At 39.0% G+C, this 22,375-nt stretch overlaps 1 protein-coding gene across 6 annotated transcripts in view; it reads right to left on the bottom strand.

The window, feature by feature from the left end:
* Positions 1-22,375, bottom strand: part of TPCN2 (two pore segment channel 2) — a 53,270-nt gene that overhangs the window by 16,006 nt on the left and 14,889 nt on the right. For 3 of the 6 annotated variants that reach the window (XM_068194206.1, XM_068194201.1, XM_068194205.1), the window contains 8 exons: positions 21,142-21,241; positions 20,780-20,851; positions 18,669-18,742; positions 18,203-18,293; positions 17,998-18,080; positions 17,397-17,478; positions 15,833-15,918; positions 12,465-15,115 (listed from right to left, as the gene is read on the bottom strand). In XM_068194206.1, coding sequence (XP_068050307.1) covers positions 15,037-15,115; positions 15,833-15,918; positions 17,397-17,478; positions 17,998-18,080; positions 18,203-18,293; positions 18,669-18,742; positions 20,780-20,851; positions 21,142-21,241 — 667 coding nt within the window. In that variant the 3' untranslated portion in view covers positions 12,465-15,036. The other 3 variants (XR_011000268.1, XM_068194203.1, XM_068194204.1) reach the window with 2 other exon arrangements.

Genomic DNA, 22,375 nt, shown 5'->3' with positions numbered 1-22,375 from the left:
ACCTTATCTAATCATCATCCCTCACACAGACCAGAAACCATCAGGCAGATCTAAAAAGCTCAAAACTGCACATTCCAGAAAGGCATCCACTTGGCAGCTCTGCAGTAAAACAGTAATGCTTCAAAATGCCACACTTCCTTGAAAAGGGACATCTGACAATTTTGCTGTGAACTCAATTTTGCTGTGAATTACTCATCTCTGGAGAGGATGGACCTCCAGGCTCAGCAAAGTCTGCAGCCCATAACATGCATTCAGATAGCACAGAGTGACAAACTCTGGTTTATGGCAGGAACAGCATCGTTTGAGTACTTTAGCTGTGAATTCAAGCTAAATTAAGTAGGTGATCAATCCTTCAGCCCTCTGCTGGTGAATTGAGGGAAACAGACAAAATTATTGAAACACTATTTTACGAACAATACATAATGACTTCCTTTTATATAGGGCCACATGAAATTCCAGAGGTCTGTGGTACACTGGAAAAAAGGTAAATCCCTAATTTGTAACAAAGTGTCCCAAAAATGCATTGAAGGTTTTGATGATTTCAGGTGCCCTCCTTCACAATGGCGGTACCTTCTCTCCTCTTTGTTTGCTCAAGAATTTGTGTAGGGTCTTCCCTAACTGCACATTCTGAAGCTTTCTAGCTAAAATAAACTTTCATTAAAATGGGCAAGTCATTGAGCCTAAAATTCAACCTTTTAAACATGTGAGGTTTGGATGCACTTTTGCCAAATCCACAGCAGATCCAAAGAAACCTCCTGAAATTCCTGCCAGCGTTACTAACAGGAATGGCTTTTGGTTGCAGTCACTGAGGCTGTAAGGGCTCTACAGTCAGTGCTGACCTTACAGATCCTCGTGTTATTTTGTTAACATAATGGTTTTATGCCTCTTGGAGATTTGCCCTAAGATACATCCTTTGAAACAGGTACATGCAGAATTATCAGCCTGCGAACTGCCCTTCTCCACCCACTGGAAACTATCGAGTATCTTTGACACGGGGAAGTTGAAATGGGAGGAAATGGTGACTATCCTCTTGAAGTAATAGCTAAAGAAGATGAGGATGTCATTGCAAACTTGTGGGAAAAAAGCAAGTTTTCCCATTGTCAGCATGCAAAATAGGCACAGGACAACAGGACTTTTCTGCAGTCAAATTGGCAAATCCTTGAATGTGAAGAAAATGAAAGCCAGAGGCGGTGTGCTCCAAAGAATTATTAATTAACTAAGGGTCATAAAGCTGAGATTTAGAGAGCTGACTCCTCAAAGAGACAGAAGCAGCACAGAGCCTTGAACAGAACATGGAACTTCAGTATTAGAACAGGTATAATGGATTCCTCTAATAAATTAGGTTTTTCCAGTATCAGCCTCTTTTCTCAAGCAATGTCTTTGTCCAAAAGAAAGTAAGAGAATTCTGCTACATGTACTGTAAATGAAAAAAATGAGAACATTCCCATTAGTCACCAACATTTTCCTCCATAATCCCAAAGTGGCTTCTAATCAATTCCCTACAGATAAAAAGCTCAGATGTTATTTCTACCAACACATTATCACTGATGACCGCATTCCTAGGTTAGATATTAGTGCCAAAGTGGGGTATCCTAAGAGATTGTACATTTGACTTTCAGTACCACAATTCCTGTCATTTCCTGTCTACCACCTTAAAGTTCTGCAAAAGGTACACAAAGCATGGAAGCAAATAATGGAACACTGCATAAGAGGACATTTTACCCATCTATAGGCAAATAAAGACAACCCCAGAGCTGTGTGGGTGCAACAATTAACAAGGGAATTACTTCAACTAATAAGAGAAAAATTCAGGAATGAAGTCAATTCACAGTAGTTAAAACACTGAAGATAGAACCAAGATGACCTAATGTAATAATCTCATGACATTCAGTCCAAATACAAGGACCTTCCTATGTCAGAACAGGTTTCTTTTCTCACATTGATTCTTGCCTAATTCTCCAAGGTTTTCAAGACAAGGGACATCTTATGTCTTAGTCACTAGAAGTTGACACATCAGTTGAGAATCTCTTGCAGTAATCTGTACAATCAAAATAGCAATATAATTTTAGAGATACCTTTCTTCAGAGAGTTCCCAACAGTACTCACCTGTGGTATCAAAATAGGCTTTATTAAGCTCTGCAGGAGCCAAAAACCTTTATTCTTTGAAGAGGCCATTTGCCACCAGTAAACAAGGGTTTAGGGCTCCCAGGGAGCTGGGATCCAGAAAATGCTGCCTCTTATTCATGCAAGATCATAACTTTTGGAGACACAGAAGCAAGCACTGAATCCTGAGCTCAGTGAGAGCTTCAAAATAGGGCAGGTCTTGTTCAGAGCTTGTTCTTGTTTCTGTGGATTGTGGGCCTTCGGATTGAACCCAACAGAAATCAGCGTAGTTCAGAAAAACCTCAGCATTACTAAGGCAAGATCTTCAGGCCAGACTCTAAGGATTGGTACCTGACATTCGGTGCTCAGTAGGAGCATTGAACCACATAGGTCCCTCCCTGTTTCAGGGACAAACAATTCCCAAAGCCAGGCTGTCCCTGATGCCTGAAGGAAGTCCATGGGGACAGTTTTAAATTTCTTATTCCCAGGAAAAGTAGCAAAAGAAAGATGTTAAATTCCTTCCAGTCACTGAGTTTCCACATTTGCAGCAACATTGCCCATAAAGTAGGAGATTGATGGCATTTCCATGGTGGTGACAGCAGAATGGGCAGTTGGAAGGTAAGAGATTTACTTACAATAGCAGCAACTCACAAACAATTTTTAAAAAGCTAGCAAACAAAGATGTAAGTCCATAAAGGAAACGGGCACATTTGTATGTATAGCTGCTGCAGTTTGTGTTCTCCTTAAGGCCATGACACAATCCTTTGTGTGAGCTACATGGTGAGGTGTTAAAGGAAAACACAAAACAAAGAAAACCAAATGCTCTATCTCTTCACCAAAATGAACATATCCAAAACACTCTTAGCTCCGAGATCCAAATATAGAATAGATTTTCAAAGCCTTTCAAGCACTATTACACTATCCAAAAAGGCCAAATACTCACGCTGAAGAATAAATATGGAGAGGTTAGTTTCCCCAAAAAGGATAACAAATACTGTTCTGTTTGTCATATTTTTGCTACAGAAAACCAAAAATTACTAATAAAAACTATCACTTTTTCTGGCAACATTCACAGACCCACTTGATTCTTTCCAGTAGAAAAATTAAGAACTTTTACATGCTTTTATTCACACCAGCTCCAAGATGTATCTCTTGGGAACAAGCTCAGTCTGCCAGGGATATAGGATCTAATTTGGGAGCTGGTAGTTGCAGTCATCACATTAAAGCTCCTCACTCACTATCACAGAGCAAACCTCACCTGCAGAGACATAGCTTTTATGTTTACATGCATATGCATGTTTATATACAAATATATATTTTTTACATATATACACAGACATATAGACACAGGCAAACACACTTTTGGAGAGAAATCTTGTGTCTCAAACACAAAAGACTGTCTCACTATAAATACTATTCTGAGATCTCATCTGCAGTTACCTCTGTCACAAACATGCAGAACTGCAGTTCTTTCTGGCTTTATTTTGCTGGGATGCCATGGCAAGTGGTAAATGCTCTGCTGCCATCCAATGACATTGCCTGGGATTGTTCCTTTCCCAAGTCCCTTTTCTCCTACTCTACAATCAGGTTAAAAAAAAAATCAGGTTAAATTAAAGGCAGCACTTAGAGCTGGAGCACTTTGCATACCTGTAGTGCCTTGGCCTCTGGGGAACACAGGACATCACCACCTCTCCTCACCTGTATACAAATGGCCCCAGTCCTTTTCATCATTCCGCCAACAGTAGAAAAACTTTATCTGAATTCCCAGTCACAAAACCATCATTGTGCTGTGGCAGTTAATTTTTACTGGTTTACAATGTACTTTCCTGTGCACAAGAGATAATTCCAGCTAAGCACAGCAAACCTTTCACACAGCTGTTATTATGCTTTATAGGCCATCAAAGCGTTGATTTTGCAGCACTGTGTCAATGCCAGACACGCCGACTCCCTGCACTGTTTTCACTGCTCAGTTCCTTTCTTCGCCCTCCTGACAAAGCACAATTTGTTTTAGTCCACTATGTCCAAATTTAGTTTGCAGTGCTGTATAAACACAAGTGATAACCCGTCAGGTTTAAGTGAAAAAGGGGAAATGCTGTAATGTGGGTCTTGAGGTTCACCCCACCTATAATTAAGTCCTCAAAAGTATGAACACTTCAGCTTTCTGTGCAGTAAAAATAGACATTTGTATAGTGCCAGTTTAAGGAAATCCAAGAAACTAGGCAAGTAATTTTTGTCAATATCTATTTGCACACAAGAACAAGCTGCTCAGTTCTGAAGAACCTGTCCAGAATTCTAGGGCAACAACATGTGCATCTGCTCAAATTAGTGTAATTTAACATTTGTCAGCTCAGAGTATACAATGAATTACTTTAAAATGTAGTTTACATTTTCAGTTATTGGCTTGAGCTGATATTAAAGACCCTGACTGCTCAGAGGTGAATGCTCAGTTGAGAATTTATTGTCACAGAGGAACCACAATTACAGGTTTAAAGGAAGCCCAACAGTGCTTGGTTTATTTTCATCTATTTCATTACTATTTTTGTTTTGGCACACAAAATGTAGCAGGATGTTCCTCTCACCAGAACATCTACAGATACACTAAAAACCTAAAGGAAGGAAGAACTAACTTCTTTCCCAATAAGCATCTACAAGAATATTTGATCACTGCATTAAGATAGAAGCTATTTCCAAAACATTCTGTCCACTGCTGCTCTCTGGGATTCTCAAAGATCGGAGATTGTTTTGAGGCTCATTAACAGTTAATGGTATTTATCTATGAGACAAAAAAAAAAAAAAAACCCTGGATTTGGCATTTTATAAGAAGTGCCACTTTCTTACCCTTACATTTTCATACTCCAAGCACATTGCAGAAGTGTTACAGATACAAACATCATGGTACAAACAGATGTGTATTACTGACAATTCACTGCCTCAAAACATACCTTTTTATGTTTTGCCTTTAAAAAACAAAATCTGATTGTATCCCAACCCCCTTGATTCAGGCCCCAGCACTTAGTTAAGCTCTTAGTTAACATGCTGAGAATGTTCCATGAAGTGCATCCAGAAGTGCTGATCACACAGCCCAGCCTGTGGTCAGTGTAAAATGAGGGCTTGAACTCCCTCTGCTGGCTAAAAACACAGCTAAAGAGTTAAAAAAACCTCTCATGTCCAAAAAAAGGAAAGTACATAAAAAACTTTTTAAAAATAAAACAAATATAATCTTTATCTCTTCATTAGAGATTTTCATCTTTTTAGTTGGTGGCATTTGAAAGCGATTTTGCAGTACCTGAAAGGAAAACTCCTGACCTCCCCTGTTTTTTGCTCCCATGAAACACTGGTCTGTGACTGGGAAGCTCTGCAGATGAGTCCTGCACAATTTCCTTCTTAAGCACTGCCAACAGATCACAAAGAAAACAGTAACTGTGATGAAACACCAACCAGTCTGTACAAAAAAGATGGAGAACTGCTGGAAAAAAATACACCATCAGAGTAGCAAATTAAGATGTATTTTGAGAAGGACCAAAATTACAACTTTAGGTCAAATTCACCGAGGACAAAGGTCTTCTAAAGGTAACGGAGTGGCAAATGGGGTTCAGTCCCCAGTCCTAGGAGAATTTTTTGTGCTCCAAGTAATTTTGGCTCAGTTTCTTCCCTGGAAAGTGTTCCTTCTCTTTATCTATCTCAATTTCCAGAGAGAGGAAATTGAGAGAGAGAGGCCCCAAGGAGCCTACAGAGCAGATTCTGTGCCTTCTGTGACTGGTCAGATAATTTTATTTAAAGTCTTCCAAAATGATTTTGAGAGCATTGTGCCTGACCTACCACTACCTTGCATGGAAGTATTCATTCCTACACCACAATTAAGCAGCCAAGAAGATATTGTACAGTCAGAAGGACTGTGACAGCAACCCTGTAAAATGACCTGAAGCATAAATGGCAAAGCAGCCTTTGTTGGTCAGAGGGCTCTGTCCCATTAACCGCACTGGTAAGCCCAGCTCAAATGGCAATATTTAACACATATTCTACTTAAGTCTGAACACCACCACAAGTGGGATTCAGACATGCATTGATGGGTCACCCTTCAATCCAAAACTTCATCTTATCTGTGTAGGATTGGGATATAATTCAGCTTTTCCTCATATAATGAACTAGATATGGTCCTCCCCCAAACACCTGGTCATGAGTATCTGGTGAAAAGCCAGGTAGCATCTCTCTGTGCAGATCAGAAACATCACACATGAACATTCAGTGTAGAACTGCATGTGAGGTGCCTCAGACCAACATTTCAAAAGGTCCACCTATACAATGCATGTGAGCCTCAGAATATTTAAGCCTGAACCCAAACTTTCCTCATACCTCACTTTCCAATGTCTACACAATTAGGAAGTAGAGGATCCTGCTTTACAGATCTCCAGAGGACTGCATCAGGGTCACTCAGGAGATGAGAAGGGAACCAAAGGCTTTAGAAAATGTCAGAGGCAAAAGTTAATAGTCACTGTGGAGGGTCTCAAATAAGCAGATGTTTCAAACATGTGCCTAATTTTAAAGAGCTGAGTTTGATGGCAGTAGATATTACAGTGGGCACCAACCCAAGACAGAGTGAAGGAGGAAAGGCTAGTGGACAAAACAGGAAGAAAAGCAGAGCATGAAAAAGATTTTTTCACATACTTTCTTAGTCTGTGTAATCTACCCTAGAGAGGCCTCAGCAAGCAAGTTAACTTCAGACCTCAATTACAACACGTGGGCAACTTTATTGTCCAACAAAAAGTCCATTAGACATTTATAATCTCATTAAATTTTCCTACTCGTGAGATTTACTATTGGGTGTGTATGTGTGTGAGGTTAATACAAAAATCTGTATTATATTTGTATATTAACAAGATTAAAAGCTCACCTGCGTGGCAGGTGTTGCTGTGGGCACATGCTTGGATTATGGATTAACCAACTACTATCAAAAGCTAGGGTCTGTCATCAAATCTAAAGCAGGGAAGATAGGTGCTTTTCCTGCTGATCATCTAGCTGAGGGCTTTGATTTGAATTGTATTAGGAAAGAATAGCTTTGCATCCTTCATGAAGTCTGATTACAGAAAGAAAGGGGTGACACCTCACACAACACAGTGAAGCTTAAAGGACAACCTGTTCCTCTGTGGCCCCTTCTGCTGGCTAATTTGATCTAAGTTTTACTGTCTGGGCTTAACACTTCACCTTTGATTTCACAGGAAACTTCTTTGGAGGCATTTTCCTATTGCAATTGTCCAAGTCTTTTCAGAGAAACCACCAATTATCCAGGATGCCGGGAACTGAACACTCGTAGTTTTGGTGAAATACAAGATTACTCTCACTGGTATTAAACAGGTATGGGAAGACACATTAAAGACTCAAGTTTTACTTTCTAAGAGCAGTACTTATTAAAAAAAAAAGAGCACTGTCAGCAGCTCAGCACATCATGTGAGGAACCAATTCACTCCTAAAGGCAAGGAGACCTAATATAATAACACAGTAAGGGCCAGACTGGCTTCCCAGCTCACCTTAGAAGGATGCTCCTTGTACAAGGAAATTGTTATACCACCACCAACACCCAGCTCAATGCTATAGTGTTACAGTTTTGCAGCAGACACAAAACAGCAGTTCTTTCCTGGGAGCTAACAAATCCAGTCTGCTTTTAGCCAGAAACCTACACAATAAGCCTAATTTTAAGCATAAAAATCAAAATCCCTTCTGGTCTTACCTAATGTGACAGGCTGTGTAACACAGTCCTTACAATTCAATTGTAATTTCTGCATCCAGCCCAGCAACCTGTGGTTGTATTAGAGGTCGTATTTCACACACCTGCTACACAGCAGAACTTGGTCTTAAAAATGCACTCAATTTTCTACTTTGACGTGAATCTCCACCCTCTTAAATGCTCATGATCCTTTGCCAGTGAGACTGTGCAGGGCAATTGGCCTCCTGGGCAGTTTTCCACGTTCAGTATGATGCTGCAAGCACGCACTAGAGCTGAAAAAGACTGTTTACTCACCTCCAGGAACAAAATACAAGAAGTACAAAGGAAGATGAGGCTAAAAGCATTTTTGAAGTGTGTTTCAGGTCCGACAGAAGGCTGAAGCTGTTGCTTAGGATGGTCATCCTGTATTTTTCCTCTAGTTTGTACAGCTGAAGTAGTGACTTAACTAGAATCTATCAGTTCACTTACACTTACCAAACTTCCTGCACATGTGCCAGCCTAAGCTCATCCCTACTAAATACTTATAAATAAGATGGCAAACCAGCAATAGTCCTCCCTCCTCTTTGGATAAGATAGGAAATAAGTAGATTTAGAAGTTTAGAGGTTCCAGGAATTTTTTTAACTTTTAAACAAAATAAAAAAGTTATATACAAGAATAGGCAGCAACAAAATTATAAACCAATTAATGTGGAAAAGTCAACATCATCTTCTAAACATGCAACTGAAGTTCACAGCTGGTGCAAAAAAAAAAAAAAAAAAAGGCAGCATTGTGTGTTAGCAAAGGCAGTGAGCAGGGACTGCAGGTTTTATTCTTAACTCTCCCATGGATTTCAAGCTCGGCTGTGGGCAGATCACCAAATATCTCAGCTGATCATCTACAAAATAAGGATAGCAATATTTTCCTATCCCAGCAGGATGTTTTCAGAAGAGTGCTTGGGAGGCACTCACTGCAGTAATGGGGTCCATGAAAGTCTCTGCACAGAACAAAGACAACACCTGCTCCACTGGTTAATGGGAAAAAGATGACTGACACTGTTACAAGGAATTTCTAGCATTAAAGGACAAGCTACAATTACCTCTGGCATACAGTTAAGAAATTCAGCATCAGTGAACCATTCTTTCATACAATTACTGTGGAAAAATTTAAGTATAGGACTAGAGAAGAAAATAATGCAAATAAACTACATCAGTGGCTGGAATTCCACATCAAAAGCAATATTTAGGTTTTTTCTTATAGTGGGTAAAATACATCGTTCATGACAAAAATTTCCTTTTGCTTCCTTTGGCAAACAAGTTCACAGATGACAGAGGCTAATGCACTCCGCAGTTTTTCCTCAAGAATCGCAACAATTTTAATTAACTAAGACATTTTTGAAAAGCATTTATTGTGCCTTGTGACTCCATTTTTACAGTGTTGAAGTTCTTCTCATAGTCTCTGTGGGACATAATGATAGGTGGCTCTTCCAGTGGCTTGCTGCACATATCCCCATGTATTTAGTATTTGAAAAATGCCAGCTCAGTCTTGAGTTTTTTGTTTTGTTTTTTTTTTTTCTGACCATCTTCTTTCACTTTATGCTGGGAAAATTGTAGCTTTACAAATATAGAAGAGGTTTTGAGTTCATAATTAAATATGAACTTTAAGATTAAGGAAGTCTGATGATCTGGTGCTAATTCCTGAATTAGCAACAGATTTCCTGTGACTTTAATCACATCACTTAGATACTTCATGATCTATTTTATCTTTTAAAATAGAGATTGTCGGTCTGGAAGATGCAGAAAAGAAATCAAGAAAGGCTTCAGATTCTACTCTGCCTTGGATCCAGGGAAACATCAGACCTATTTCAATTAACAAAATTAATTTTTAATCATCATTACCTTTGGTAAGGTAAAGTTCTGTAATATTAAGGTTAATTACTACATCTTTGCTTTTTGTAAGGTTTTCTAGTTGTTCCTAGGATTTATGCTGCATCAGTCCCCTGGTATTGACTTTTGAATTCATTCACCAAGCCAAGTTTGAAAGAAAAGCTGAAGTGTGAGAGGTATGAATGTCATGCATTTTGTGACATGCGGTAGCAGGCAGAGCAGAGTGCCCAAACTAAGTGTCCTCATCAAGGGAAAAATGAAGTTATCCAACCTACTTGGCTTGTCATTGAGCCAAAACAAACTGTGAGAAGGGCAACACATGCCTTCTTCTTGCCCAAGAAGCTGAAGGATTTAGAAATGAGATTAAAGGGAACCCAGCAGAGTGAATTGCATGGAGTACTACGGGGAGCTAGTGGAAGGTCAAGTATCAGCAACACAGCACACACAACTCAAGCTCACCTTCCTGTGTATAATGGGAAGCTGAAGGAGCAAAATATTGCTTTTGCTATCCCTACTTGTACAACACTTGCACACTGTAAACATTTGTAAGCCATTAACTGGACCCAGCAGAACATGCTGTAACAACAAAAGCTAGGTTTGTTACAGCCACGGGAATTCTTCCCAGGGAAAGCACAGAGAGGTGGGCAGGACAGGATCTCAGGGAGCAGCTGAGCCACCACCACATGGCAGCTTCGCAAACATCCAGACAAAGCTGTAGCAGGTGACTGTCAAATCCCTCCTGAAACAGCTCTCAAGCAAAGAGGAGTCTCCTCCCTCCCAGATACAGTGCTCACAACTAGGGAGCAGCCTCAAATCCAAACTACAGCTTCTCCTAGAACCAGCACACAGCGATTACATAGCATCAACACTTCACTCCTCTCAGCCATTTAGATATTTGAGTACTGTTTTTAAAAGTATTTGCCTGTCTCTTGTTGATCTGAACAAACTCTTTACTCTAAAGTTCTTCTAAACTCACAGCTTTCATATGTCATAAGACCTCTGTTATTGTCCTGTAATGAACATTTGAGTACTGTTTTTAAAAGTATTTGCCTGTCTCTTGTTGATCTGAACAAATTCTTTACTCTAAAGTTCTTCTAAACTCACAGCTTTCATATGTCATTAGACCTCTGTTATTGTCCTGTAATGAACACCTTCCCCCAACTACTTATTTTAAAATGCAAGGCCCAAAGTGGACAGAGATACAAAGGGAAGTACTATTACAAATTACTGCAAAGCAATTCTCTTTTGATCTCTTTCGGATGCTGTTAGCTCATTCAATTTGCAGTACACTATCAGCTCCATACTATTTGTCTCCTAATACTACTTTTTCCCTGCCATGTATTGGTAAATTGTAACAGTGCATATTTATCTCTAATTTTACTTCACTAATTTCGGTGCTTTGCCCCAGTTTATCAAGGTGATTTTGAAACAGTGTCAAATACAGTGTATTGCTTAGAGATGGACTACAATGCCAATTTTACCCCTCCACCCTTGAACCCCAATTTATTCCTACCTGGAATTCAGAAAACAAATGATTCTGCATGTTTATAACAACTTCAGATTAAGTCAAAACCAGCTGATTTCTTGAAAGCTCCCAAGAGTTATATACACTTTTAATTAGGCAAAAATATTGTGGAAGAAAAAAATCATTAATACCTACATGGACAATATAAGCAAACAGCTATTTTTATTTTGTTTTCAATAAACCCCGAGACAGAACACTGGAATGACTGGATCTGATGAAAGCACAATGTTAAACTACAAAAGCTGGGGTAACACCCTGTATTACTCCTGTTATACAGGCAGGTGAAAAGATAAACCATCTAGCATGGTAAAACATAGCTCTGAAACATGAGGTGGAGGTAATTAATCTATACCCTGCACCATTTTCCTATAGGCCCTCTTTTATCTTCTAGCTTTCTATGTCCTTGTATTTTTTTTTCTGCACTTTAAGAAGTCTTGGAGGGATGCAAAGCAATATTCCCCAAAATGTGTCAAGTTCATAGCTGAGTGTGCCTGTGAGGTTCACCACTGTATTTCTGTATTATTACTAAAAGACTCAAGAACATTTCAGTTGAATCCTTCCTCTCCCTCCACTCCTCAATCTTTAAGCAATAAAAATTCATAGCAAATCAAGAAGGAAAAAAAAAAAAAAACCATGAGGAATCTCAAATTAGACCTAATTAGGCAATTAAGGTCTTCCTTCAGAAGCTAGAAAAATCTGATTCTGATTTAATAACACAAGGTGATCTTCTCTTTCCTTTGGTTTTCACATGCTCCACCTAAGCATCTGCAACAACCATTGCCAAAGACATCACCCTGTTCTAGAACAGATTTTGTTCTGTCCTTAATAAAACCCCATCAGAACATGCTACCAAAGAATACCACGGACTCTACTAAATTACATGCACAATCTGCCCCAGCTGAAATGCTATGAGAATGCTTTTCCACCAGTCTCTTGAGGAAAAGAGAGATGAAGTAATACCTGGTGTGCAGAAATGGAAATGCAAATGAAAATCAACCTGCTCAAAACCATCAATGCTCAGTTCCAATGAGGTTTCACCGAGTACCTACAGAGGATGCTATGTGCTTCCAGAATTGGAAAATAACAGAGCAGTGTCCTTTAGGTCTGCATTTTGAAACCAAGCACTTATATCCCACTTGCAGGTAACCTCCTCCATGGGCGCAACCTTTAAGTGGCAAAAACAATGGGAACATAAATGTCCAGCACTGCAGAAATCAGTAGCAAGGGAAAGGCAAAAACAAACCACAAGAATCATTTCAACACCCCAATTATTTTCATGGTTTAAGAAGAAAAAACTTTTTTTAATAATGCAAACCTTAAATTTTACCTAATGATGTACATTCATTTCCATGATTTATACAATTATTGCATAAGATTTGTGGTCATTTACATCTTCCAGTTCAAGTGACATTAGGTAGCACAATTTTGTATTAAATTCTAGGTACACTTTCAGTCAATTACACAAGTGTGAAACAAGAGCAAGACAGACTATTCCCTTCAGAACGCCTTCTCCACATTTGTCCAGATGTAAAGGTGGCATAATGGAGACAGTTGTGATGTTTATGGTAATCCCACACTGATTTGTGTTGCTTTGGCAGATTGTAGTGTGATGTTGTAAGGTAATGGCAAAAAAACCCAAAAAAAAAATCAACCCCAAAACCCCATAGAACCTTAAGAGGCCAGGAAAAATAATCAAACTTGTAGGCTGATAAGAACTGGACACTTTCTTTTTGGCAAGGCAAAACTACTTCAAGGATTCAGAAAAGTAGAAAACAAAAATAATGTTTTTTTCAGTAAAAAGGTAAAATAAGAGTGTTTAACTACTGTGTAATAAGTCCCAATACATTGGTGGCAGTGCCTATACATCACGCTAGAAGGAATGGAACCATCCTGACATGAAGCCATATTGAACAGAACAAACTCAAGACTAGGAAAACCATGTGCTGATGCCTTTATCAGCTTGCCATGTTGAGTGTTTTAAGTGCATGACTGAAAATAAAAGCACGATGATGCCATTGAAACAGTGCAAGTGAGTTACTGGGTGCCTTCATCTGGAACAGAGACAAGAGACTGCACACAGACAAGGGCATGGCTTAAGAGGCAGGATTACAGCAGCAAAGAAAAACTGCAGGAGTAGCTCAGAACTCAGCTCACATTTGTCCTACACATATGAAAGCTACAACATATTTTGCTCCACAGCACAAAGGAAATTCAAGCAGAAAGGTAAAGAAACAGACAAGGATCACTAAGTAATTTCTGAGCAGTGAGACAAGAAGGCAAAAATATGATTTTGACCTCAAAAAAAAATCAGCACCATCATCCTGGATATTTTGCTCTCTTTCATGCAGGACAGAGAGAAATGGCAAATGATGAAAAAAGATAAGGAAAGGTACCGAGGATGACTGCTTGGCACTTTTGAAAAACATTTTTTAACTAGAAAATAATCAAGGGACTTATAAATAGTAGCCAATTACCTCCCTCAAGCCTTTGTCAATAAAGAGATGACCACAATAATGTCTATTTTGGTGACAAGTGTCTCAATGAGAAGGCAGTGCCCCAAAGGGCAGTTTCATTTTTACATATAAAAACAGTATTTGTGGTAGATTCTATTCTTCATAGCAGTTTAATAGTTATGTGGCAAGAGTTTCAAGCCAAAATCCCTTTTTAGAGGAACACTAAGGGATAACAAAAAGCATGTGGACACAGCTTACTGTGAATCCTCCACTTTGGATTTGTTGAGAAACTTATTTACCCAAAAAGTTTTACCCTGGTGAAAGTTAGTGGTACACAGCATGTGGTTATTAACTATTAAATAATGTGATCTTGCAATACTGGTTGAGCACCTTCAATTCCCACAGGCTCAAATTAAAATTTCAACTGTTAAGCACTTCGATTATCGCATTTATCCCATTCAACCTTTTTTTTTTCCCCTTCCCTCTTTGAGTGGGCAACTCCAGTGATCATGGTACAACATTCCAGCCAAAGCTGATTCCCCTTAGCTTTTTCATAGAATACAACACAGTGTAGAACAGGACTTGGAAGAAAGGAAAAGGAAGAGGTTCAGTAAAGAGCAACATGAGAATATTGTCTCTGAAAGAGAGCTTAATTTTACCCCATTGAAAACCATGAGTGCAATTGCTCCAGTCCAGGCTCTAACTGCTCTCAGTGACCTGAATGGCACAACTAACATGAATCCCCCCATGGAAAGCAAAGAAAAACAGAGGATGTGCAAAGCAGGCAGTCCCTGTTACTAAGCTGGAATTGATTGTGCTCCAACATGATTAACTCCCAAAAATTTGCTAAGATATGCTGGTGTCACATTACAATAAAAACAGCGATACAGCTCTCACTACAAGAAGATTAAGGATTTTGTTCTGGTCCTGACTAATCCATTCATGAATTGCAGGGCACAGCCCTTGCCACACTCGCCTGCCAAAAAAAGGCAGCTCCATCTTCTTGTGCTGAAAAAAGTAGTAGGCTTAGTGGTTATAAAGTTCATGTTTTAAAGTGCACTGTCATTTTAAAGAAACTTTCCCTATTAAAAAAAGTAAATAAAAACCGATATCAACACCCTATAAAAATAATAGCTGCAATACTCCTAAAATTGCAACTTAAAATCATGTTAGCAAGATTCAAATCTTTTTCAAAAAAAGATATGAACCCAAAATAAAAAAACCTTTCTGCAGAGAATTCCCAAGCAAAACCTCACGTAGTGTCCTACAAGTCCCTCTCCTAACAGCATCTCACAGAAAATCCATTCAGTTTCTTCCAGCTGACAACCTCAAGAAAACAGAGGTCTAAATAAATCAGTCCTTCCCACCAGTCACCTACATAAGTGCAGGTGTGGGTGCTGGTGCAGTTTTTCCATCAACTCCTCCTCTGTAGGTTCTTCCAAAACATCTCTACAAAGAAAAAGCATGAGTTGTTAGGGGCAGCCAAAGGGAGCTTCCCAGCATTTGTTTTTGCAATGCTCATACAGAGATGTAACATGTGCTTGTTTCAGGAATGAAACAAGGAATTAAAATTACAATAAGCTGATGCTCCCTAAAGATGCATCTAGTTGCAAGCGATCCATCCTCTACAGATGTGTCATGGAAACCAGCAGCTGTTTTCCCATAAGAAGCAGGGAAGCAATTTCCTGCACACAGTACAATACAACTGAAGGTCAGTAGATTTGTTTTCCTGAAAAAACTCCCAAATGAGAACATGCTCCCAATGCTACTATTGAGTATCCAACATGCACCACAAGTTCCACTAATGCACGATCATCAAGTATTAACTCACCACCCACAATGTCATAATAAGCCAAGAACATGCATCACTTCCCTCATCTTCCCCTTTTCTTCTTTCCCTTGTTTTTTCCTCCCTCTGCAGTTGTTCCCCTCACCCCCAGCACCTCCTCTCCCATCCTACCATGAGCACAAAACATATAAAGGTCAGACTACCAAGTCAGCTTAAAGCAGGCCTAACTAAAGCACTTGCTGCATTTCTCCAAACTAACAGATGAAACAGTTTGCTTCAGAGGGAGGAAACAGAAGACACCTTGCAGCCAACACACATTCTTTAAAACAGATAAAGAAAAAAAAACTACATTGATTATCAAGTCCAGCCCAACTCACCTGAACATGAGTTCAACTGTCCTCTGGTATTCAATATCTGAAAGAGACTCTCGCTGGCAGCGATGGTCCCACTTGTGAATAAAGTTCTGAAATGTAAAAGGAACAGCAAAAGATATAAAGGCTTCTTCTGATGGCACCAGAAAAGAGTTTATATCAGGGCACTATGTTTGCAGATAAGGTTTGGGAGGCAGGTGAGGTTTGATTTTACACAGAGAACACTGATTTATTCAGGCATCAGCTTATTTACTTGCTGCAGGTCACTACTTTATGCAGGCCTTTGTTCAGCAATGAAGTAACTTTCTCATTACAAACTGAAAGAAGAGCAGAGCAGAAGACAGCCCTGCTGCCTTCAGCTCCTAGCAAGGACTGGGTCCCCAAGACAGCCGTGTGAACTACCCACAAGATTTCACCCGATTTGAGTTTCTTCATCTTTAAAAACCCAACAACATATAAACATACTGCTAGTCCAGGTTTTGCCATGTTCCCTTACTCATTTTGTATAACTCTGACAGATGAATATCTAGGGAGTATACAAAACCCAACAACATATAAACATACTGCTAGTCCAGGTTTTGCCATGTTCCCTTACTCATTTTGTATAACTCTGACAGATGAATATCTAGGGAGTATACACACAGCTCAGGAAAAAAAAAAAAAAAAAAAAAAAAGAAAAAAAAAAAAAAAAAGGGAGAAAAATAGTGACATCCTGCTCTCCTGCTATGGAATGCTGCATCTTGGCTCTGACAGCAACATTTGGTCACTGCCCTGCAGAAACAAGCAGGTAGAAGATGTCCTAGACCAAAAGTTTGCTCTTCTTCCTACTGTAGTAAATTTTAATTCTAAGTACACTCAGCAATGTCAAGAACATCTCCAAAAGAAACTTTCATAGGGTTTGAGATGGGGTGCCCTCTACAGGCTCGCAGTTCCCTCCACTATCTATAGAAGAAATCTACAATGGTGAACCTGGAGGAGATGGCTATGATTAGCATTCCCTTCTCCATCAGAAATTTGGATTTGCAGGAATGAGTATGAGTATGCCAGGAATACAGAACCACACATTCTTCATGGCATTGCTCAGGCAACTGCACTCCCACAGTTTCTCTGAAAAACTCTAGAATATGATCTCTTGAAAATAAGTAATCAATTCCACTTCTCTAGAGTAGCACTGAACAATGGTGGTAATTCAAATTGGGGTGGGAAGAAACACAGGAGAACCAAATAAAATAAAAATCTTAAATTTAAATTGCTTACTTCATTTGCTGACAAATTAAAATGCAAAAAGCCTGCAGCTTGAATAACTAATGCTGAATTTAAATGGTAATGTATAAGAGACACGCAATTTTATAATACTTTAAGTAATATCTCATCTTTATAATAAGGAGACTGTTACAATGAAATTGTACATACCCAATGAGACACAACCAGTTTTGTGACAAAATTGCAAATAAAACATACAATCCTCTAGGAAAAAGAAAACAATTCCTCAGCTCTTCGGGCATAGGGCAGAACTTAGAAATTAGAACCCATTTTCAGGATCTCACACCAAATAAACACACTTCCTTACCTCCAGAAGTAAAGCTATGAAGAGATTAACCCAGATGACAGAGGAGATCAACCACCAGGCTACAAAATAGATCTTTGCCCACCTGCAGATCAGATGAACAGACAATACATAAAGGAGGCAGTAAATAACCTCAGCCTGAGCAGAGCACCATGAAATCACATTTTTTTCCTTGAAATATAATACTACTACTTTCTTTACGGAAAAGGGGGCCTGAATCAAAAAATTAAAAATAAAAAATGTTTGCTTTTCATTAAGTTAGCTGAACAGACTCACTCTCCTGGGTTAACCAGCCAACGGTCACTGGAGCAGCTCAACCCAGGCACTATCCAGTTCATTCAAACATTCCCCATGAAGTCAGTAAATACAAATGAAAGATATGTCCAAGGTTTTAAGTCAAGAAAAAATTGTTCATCCACATAGAAAACACAGAAGCATTAGATTTATTTCCTATATATCAGAATTGGTACAAAAGAAAGGTAAGCAGCACCCTTTGGAGCAGATGGTAGGAACTGTGCTATGTGTATACTTCTTGCTCGAGTACATTAGAAGCTGGATTTAGATGGGACTTCTTCAGTATTACTACAGATATTCAAGTACTTACGGACTTGAATATCTTGAAAATGCATCCAAAAAGACTTGCCAGTTGTTCACCACCATCACATCCCAGAGGGTCACCACTGCTGCCTAAATAACGGGAGTAGAACAGTGTTTAAGTGGCTGTACCACAGATCTAAACCTCAGAAAATGAGGAGGAAAGACAAGCAGAGAGGGGAAGAAGGAGTGATTTAATCCATGATCAGACTCACAGCAAAGTCATCAAAGTTGTTGGGCCAATATTCCAGCTGTTCATAGGTCCCACACTGCAGAGTGCCATTGTCATGTGTGGTGTTGGCAGCACTGCAAGAGATTACAGGCTGATGTGAACACAGCTCCCTGTGAACTCTGCTTTAGAATTCTTCTGAGCCCCTTGTAGAAAGTTAGATTATCTCATATGGGCAGAAAACAAGCGAAACAGTTCAAAAACATATTTCAGATAAAGCAGGGTAAAACTCCAAGCTACAGATAAGCATTCATGCAATTTCAATGCAGCAAGAAGAAACAGAAGGAGTAACAGATAATGAAGCTGTGTGATTTAACATTAAAAGTAGGGTGGCTCTAAGAATGAAAGGAAAAAAAAACCAACAAAACCAACCACAAACAGCTCAGAGGTATAAAGGTGCAAATGTTTTTAAAAAACAGATTCCTTCTGAGCAGTGATGTTTAGAATCTTACCTGGTATTTCCCAAGGGAACAACAGCACCTTTAAATAGCATTATGCCAGTTATAGCAAATGCATAGAAAACCACCTGGAAGGAACACAACCAACTATAAGCTTTGAATATTTCTGTCACAAAATAAGAAAGCAAAATGCAATTAACACAGAATTTATATTAGTACCACAGCTGAGATAATTGCATCAAGAACAGTGCCTGGAGCTTTTAAAGTGAAAATACTTCTCAACTGCTTGCTCTTACTTTTTAATATTCTACCTAATTTTCAGTTATTAAAATGCATTAAATAATTTTATCATCTATTTTACTTCTCTGTCACAGAATGCTGATATTTAACTATAAACACAGCAGAATAGCAACTTAAAACCAAAGCTCAGTACCAGTATTTACAAAAAACAACCCAAATATCTGAGGAGTTTTCTGCTAGAGTCAATGAAAATAAACTTTTAGTAAGCTTACCTTACTAAAGACAAAACTATGTCATTATATTATATTTCATCAGCAGCTTCCTAAAAAATGCTAATTAGTCTAAAAATAAAGTGTTGAATAACACAAAGGATTTGGGAACTTCTGTCTTCTAATTGTTAGAAATGCAAGCTTCTTTTTAAAGAGACACTTCTCAGTCTTTAGCAGTTGCCTAGGTGATATTGCAATTTTTATCCTAAAAAGATTGTTCTAGAAATAACCCACAGTTTTGCTTTGCTTCTCTGAGAAGGAGCCATTTACCCCAGGAAAGCTTGAAGCAAGCTGAGTCTTCCAACAAAAAGTCTGGTTGGGGTTATTTTGTTTGGTTGGTTTTGGGGTTTTTTCTTTTGGTTTTTTGGGGTTTTTGTGGGTTTTTTTGTTTTGTTTTTTTAGAGGTTTTGTTGGGTTTTTTTTTTTTTTTTGTATTTTGTTACAAAACAAACCTGAGAATGTGAAATCTGGAAGGAATAGAAGAGAACTCCCTGGCCTACAAATTTTGACCACCACTGGAGTAAGCTGAAGCTGACATTTCACAGCCTGCCAGAAGATGGGGTATCTGGCTTGGCAATAAAATTAATTTTATTATTTAAAAAAAGGTATATTTAAAACACTCACTGCCTGAGAAATTAACTAATCAGTTACATTATTTTATCTGCATGTGTGTTCCAGGCTAACATAGGAAAGATATTTTGCATCAGTTGGCAATGGAGTCAGATTTCACTACAGCAGAAGCTCAGTGAGAGCCTCTATGTAATCTCAGGTAAAAGAAAATTGAATTAATGGAAGAGGCAAACACTCTGGCAGACTTGTCTCAGAAGTGTGAGTTGTACAGCACAACAAGGTTTTTACCATCTTAGATCTGCCCCAACCAATATTATTATTTCAAAGTGCAACATAAGCCAATTTAAGGCCTATCCTCTACAGATAAAAGCAGAGATTAATGACAAAAATAGATATTCTGGGTAAATTTCACACTAGGAATATAGACTAGAACAACAAATCATTGATCTTTAACCATTCAAATTAAGGTACCCTACAAAAACCCAAGAACAGCAAAACCAAACCTACCCAGGCACTTCTTTGCCCTACCAGGAAGACTTGGTTGCAAAGCCAGAAACTCAAGAGTTGGGAGAATTTATGTAATGGACATCACACATTGTGATCCACCCTTTAATCACATTTGTTGAGTCTATGTTCTACACAGGCACACCTAAAACAGGATGGCAGAGGTTCTTAAAAAATCATGTCCAAACATGCCATCTCAAGACCTTCTCAGCCAAAAACAATTTTAAAGTTGTTTTGCTATTTAATTTAACATATGGAAACCAGGGTAAGGAAAACTGGTCTACTTTTAGCATGGATTAATTTTTAATTTGAATCCACGCTGAGGCAGACACTCAAAAGAAGTTTTAATTAATCTTTTAAAGATACTCTGCCTAAAGGAGGCACTGCCACTGTGTGCTGGCCATCACAAACCTGCAGTTTATTTCAGCTTTCCAAGACATGCCCTGGAGAAGAACTGGCTGGTTAAGGTGAAATGTTACTGCTCGTGGTGACTGTACAAGAACCTTAACTCTGTTAACTTTGTTGGTGACATACCCTTATTAAACTATAACAAAGGAAATTACAATCTTGCATCTTACTTACCACAAGGATTCCTGCAAAGGCTCTTAAGTTTTTCACCAGATCCAGCAGTGTAGTAACAACCAAAGCCATGAACTAAAACAGAGCAGAATTTTGTACCTATGACATTCATCACACTTCCAATCCATATCAACTTTTTACTAAAAGGACAAAGAATCACATCAAGAGAACTTGAGCTGGTTTTCTCTGGTGAGGGAGCAGGCGAGAGTAAGTGATTTTGTGAGGGGCTGTGCAAAAGTCAGGACAGTTAGAGCCGAGCTATTCCACTCATGTGCACGAGAATTGCAACCTACACTGAAAGGCTCTAACAAAATTTATAGCTTGACCAACAAAGAAACAAAAGTTGTGGAGGGAAGAGCAATCACCTTCATGTTGGGGATAATCCGCAGGAACCTGAAGACAATTAACATGTTCACCAGCCGCACCATATCCCACAGGGACAACAAGCCCATGAACTCAGGCCTCCTAGGACGGGCAGAAAAAGTCACAAATCAGAGGAACAGCCCACCACAGAACAATACAGTTAAATCTACTGGGCTACAGGTAAATACATTGATTTACTTAGCAGGAATCTCAGCTACAGTAAACTAATAACTGATGAAGGAAGGAATCCCTTTAGCCTGGGCTCTTAAATATGTACAGAGAGCTCTTTGAAGTGCACGTTTGTGCCTTCTGCTGGGGAGGAGGCACCAAAGAGGGTCCTTTCAGCAAACAAAAGTGAATCAGAAGGACTGCTAGAGGGAGATACTTCAGGAACTTGCACAAAGATGAGCATTAATCCTTCAGGGCATGCCTGGCTGAAGAAGGGCTATGAAAACAGCACTAGGTTAAAGGACTGCCTTGTCAACCTTCTTCCTTATGTGTTAACATTCCATGGGACATGGGCATACACTTCAAAACCCAGCCCTGAATTCTGGCTTTTACATGAGCTTCTTGGCTGGAAAGGAGGGCAGGTGGTGGGGAGCTAAAGCTGCCAATGACTTGGTAACACTGATGCAAAATTGTGATTTCTACCTCCAATATATTCATCCCCAACAATGAAAGAAATTATTTAAGATAACACTGCACAGAAGGCACAGTCTAGATAACAGCAACATCATTGTCCTGCTGTGAAGGTGGCGGTTGCTTGGTCTGTGGAGGTGACAGCAGCACACATCAGGACTCAGAGTGACTCATCTGGGTTGTAACCTGCTTGCAGTGACTGACACAAAGACCTAACAAGAATTTCTGGTGCTCGAAGATGACAGAGCAAGTAATTGCCTACATTTAAGAATCAAAGGGCAGAAGCAAACACAAACATAATGATAACATCAATAATTAACATAATTAGACTGTAGCAATTACTCTTCTGGTAACTATCACTTCTAGGTGATAGGAATACAAGTAATATTCAAATATAAACCCTTCTAAAACCATAAGGTCTGACTTGTTTACATCTCTTCAGAGATTCTAGTGTAAATTAAGAGGTTCTTCACGGCAACATAAAAAATATCCTGAAAAATCAGGGAGTGCCAGTGTTTTAAGTGTGAGCTTGCATGAAGACACAAAGTAACAGAATGTGTTACGAATCACTTGTGAAGACTCAGGAAATCTTCCAGA

This window comes from Anomalospiza imberbis, chromosome 6 (genome assembly GCF_031753505.1).
Source record: "Anomalospiza imberbis isolate Cuckoo-Finch-1a 21T00152 chromosome 6, ASM3175350v1, whole genome shotgun sequence".
Classification (NCBI taxonomy): Eukaryota; Metazoa; Chordata; class Aves; order Passeriformes; family Viduidae; genus Anomalospiza; species Anomalospiza imberbis.
The sequence above is the reverse complement of the archived record's forward strand: the minus strand, read 5'-3'. Positions and strand labels throughout refer to the sequence as shown.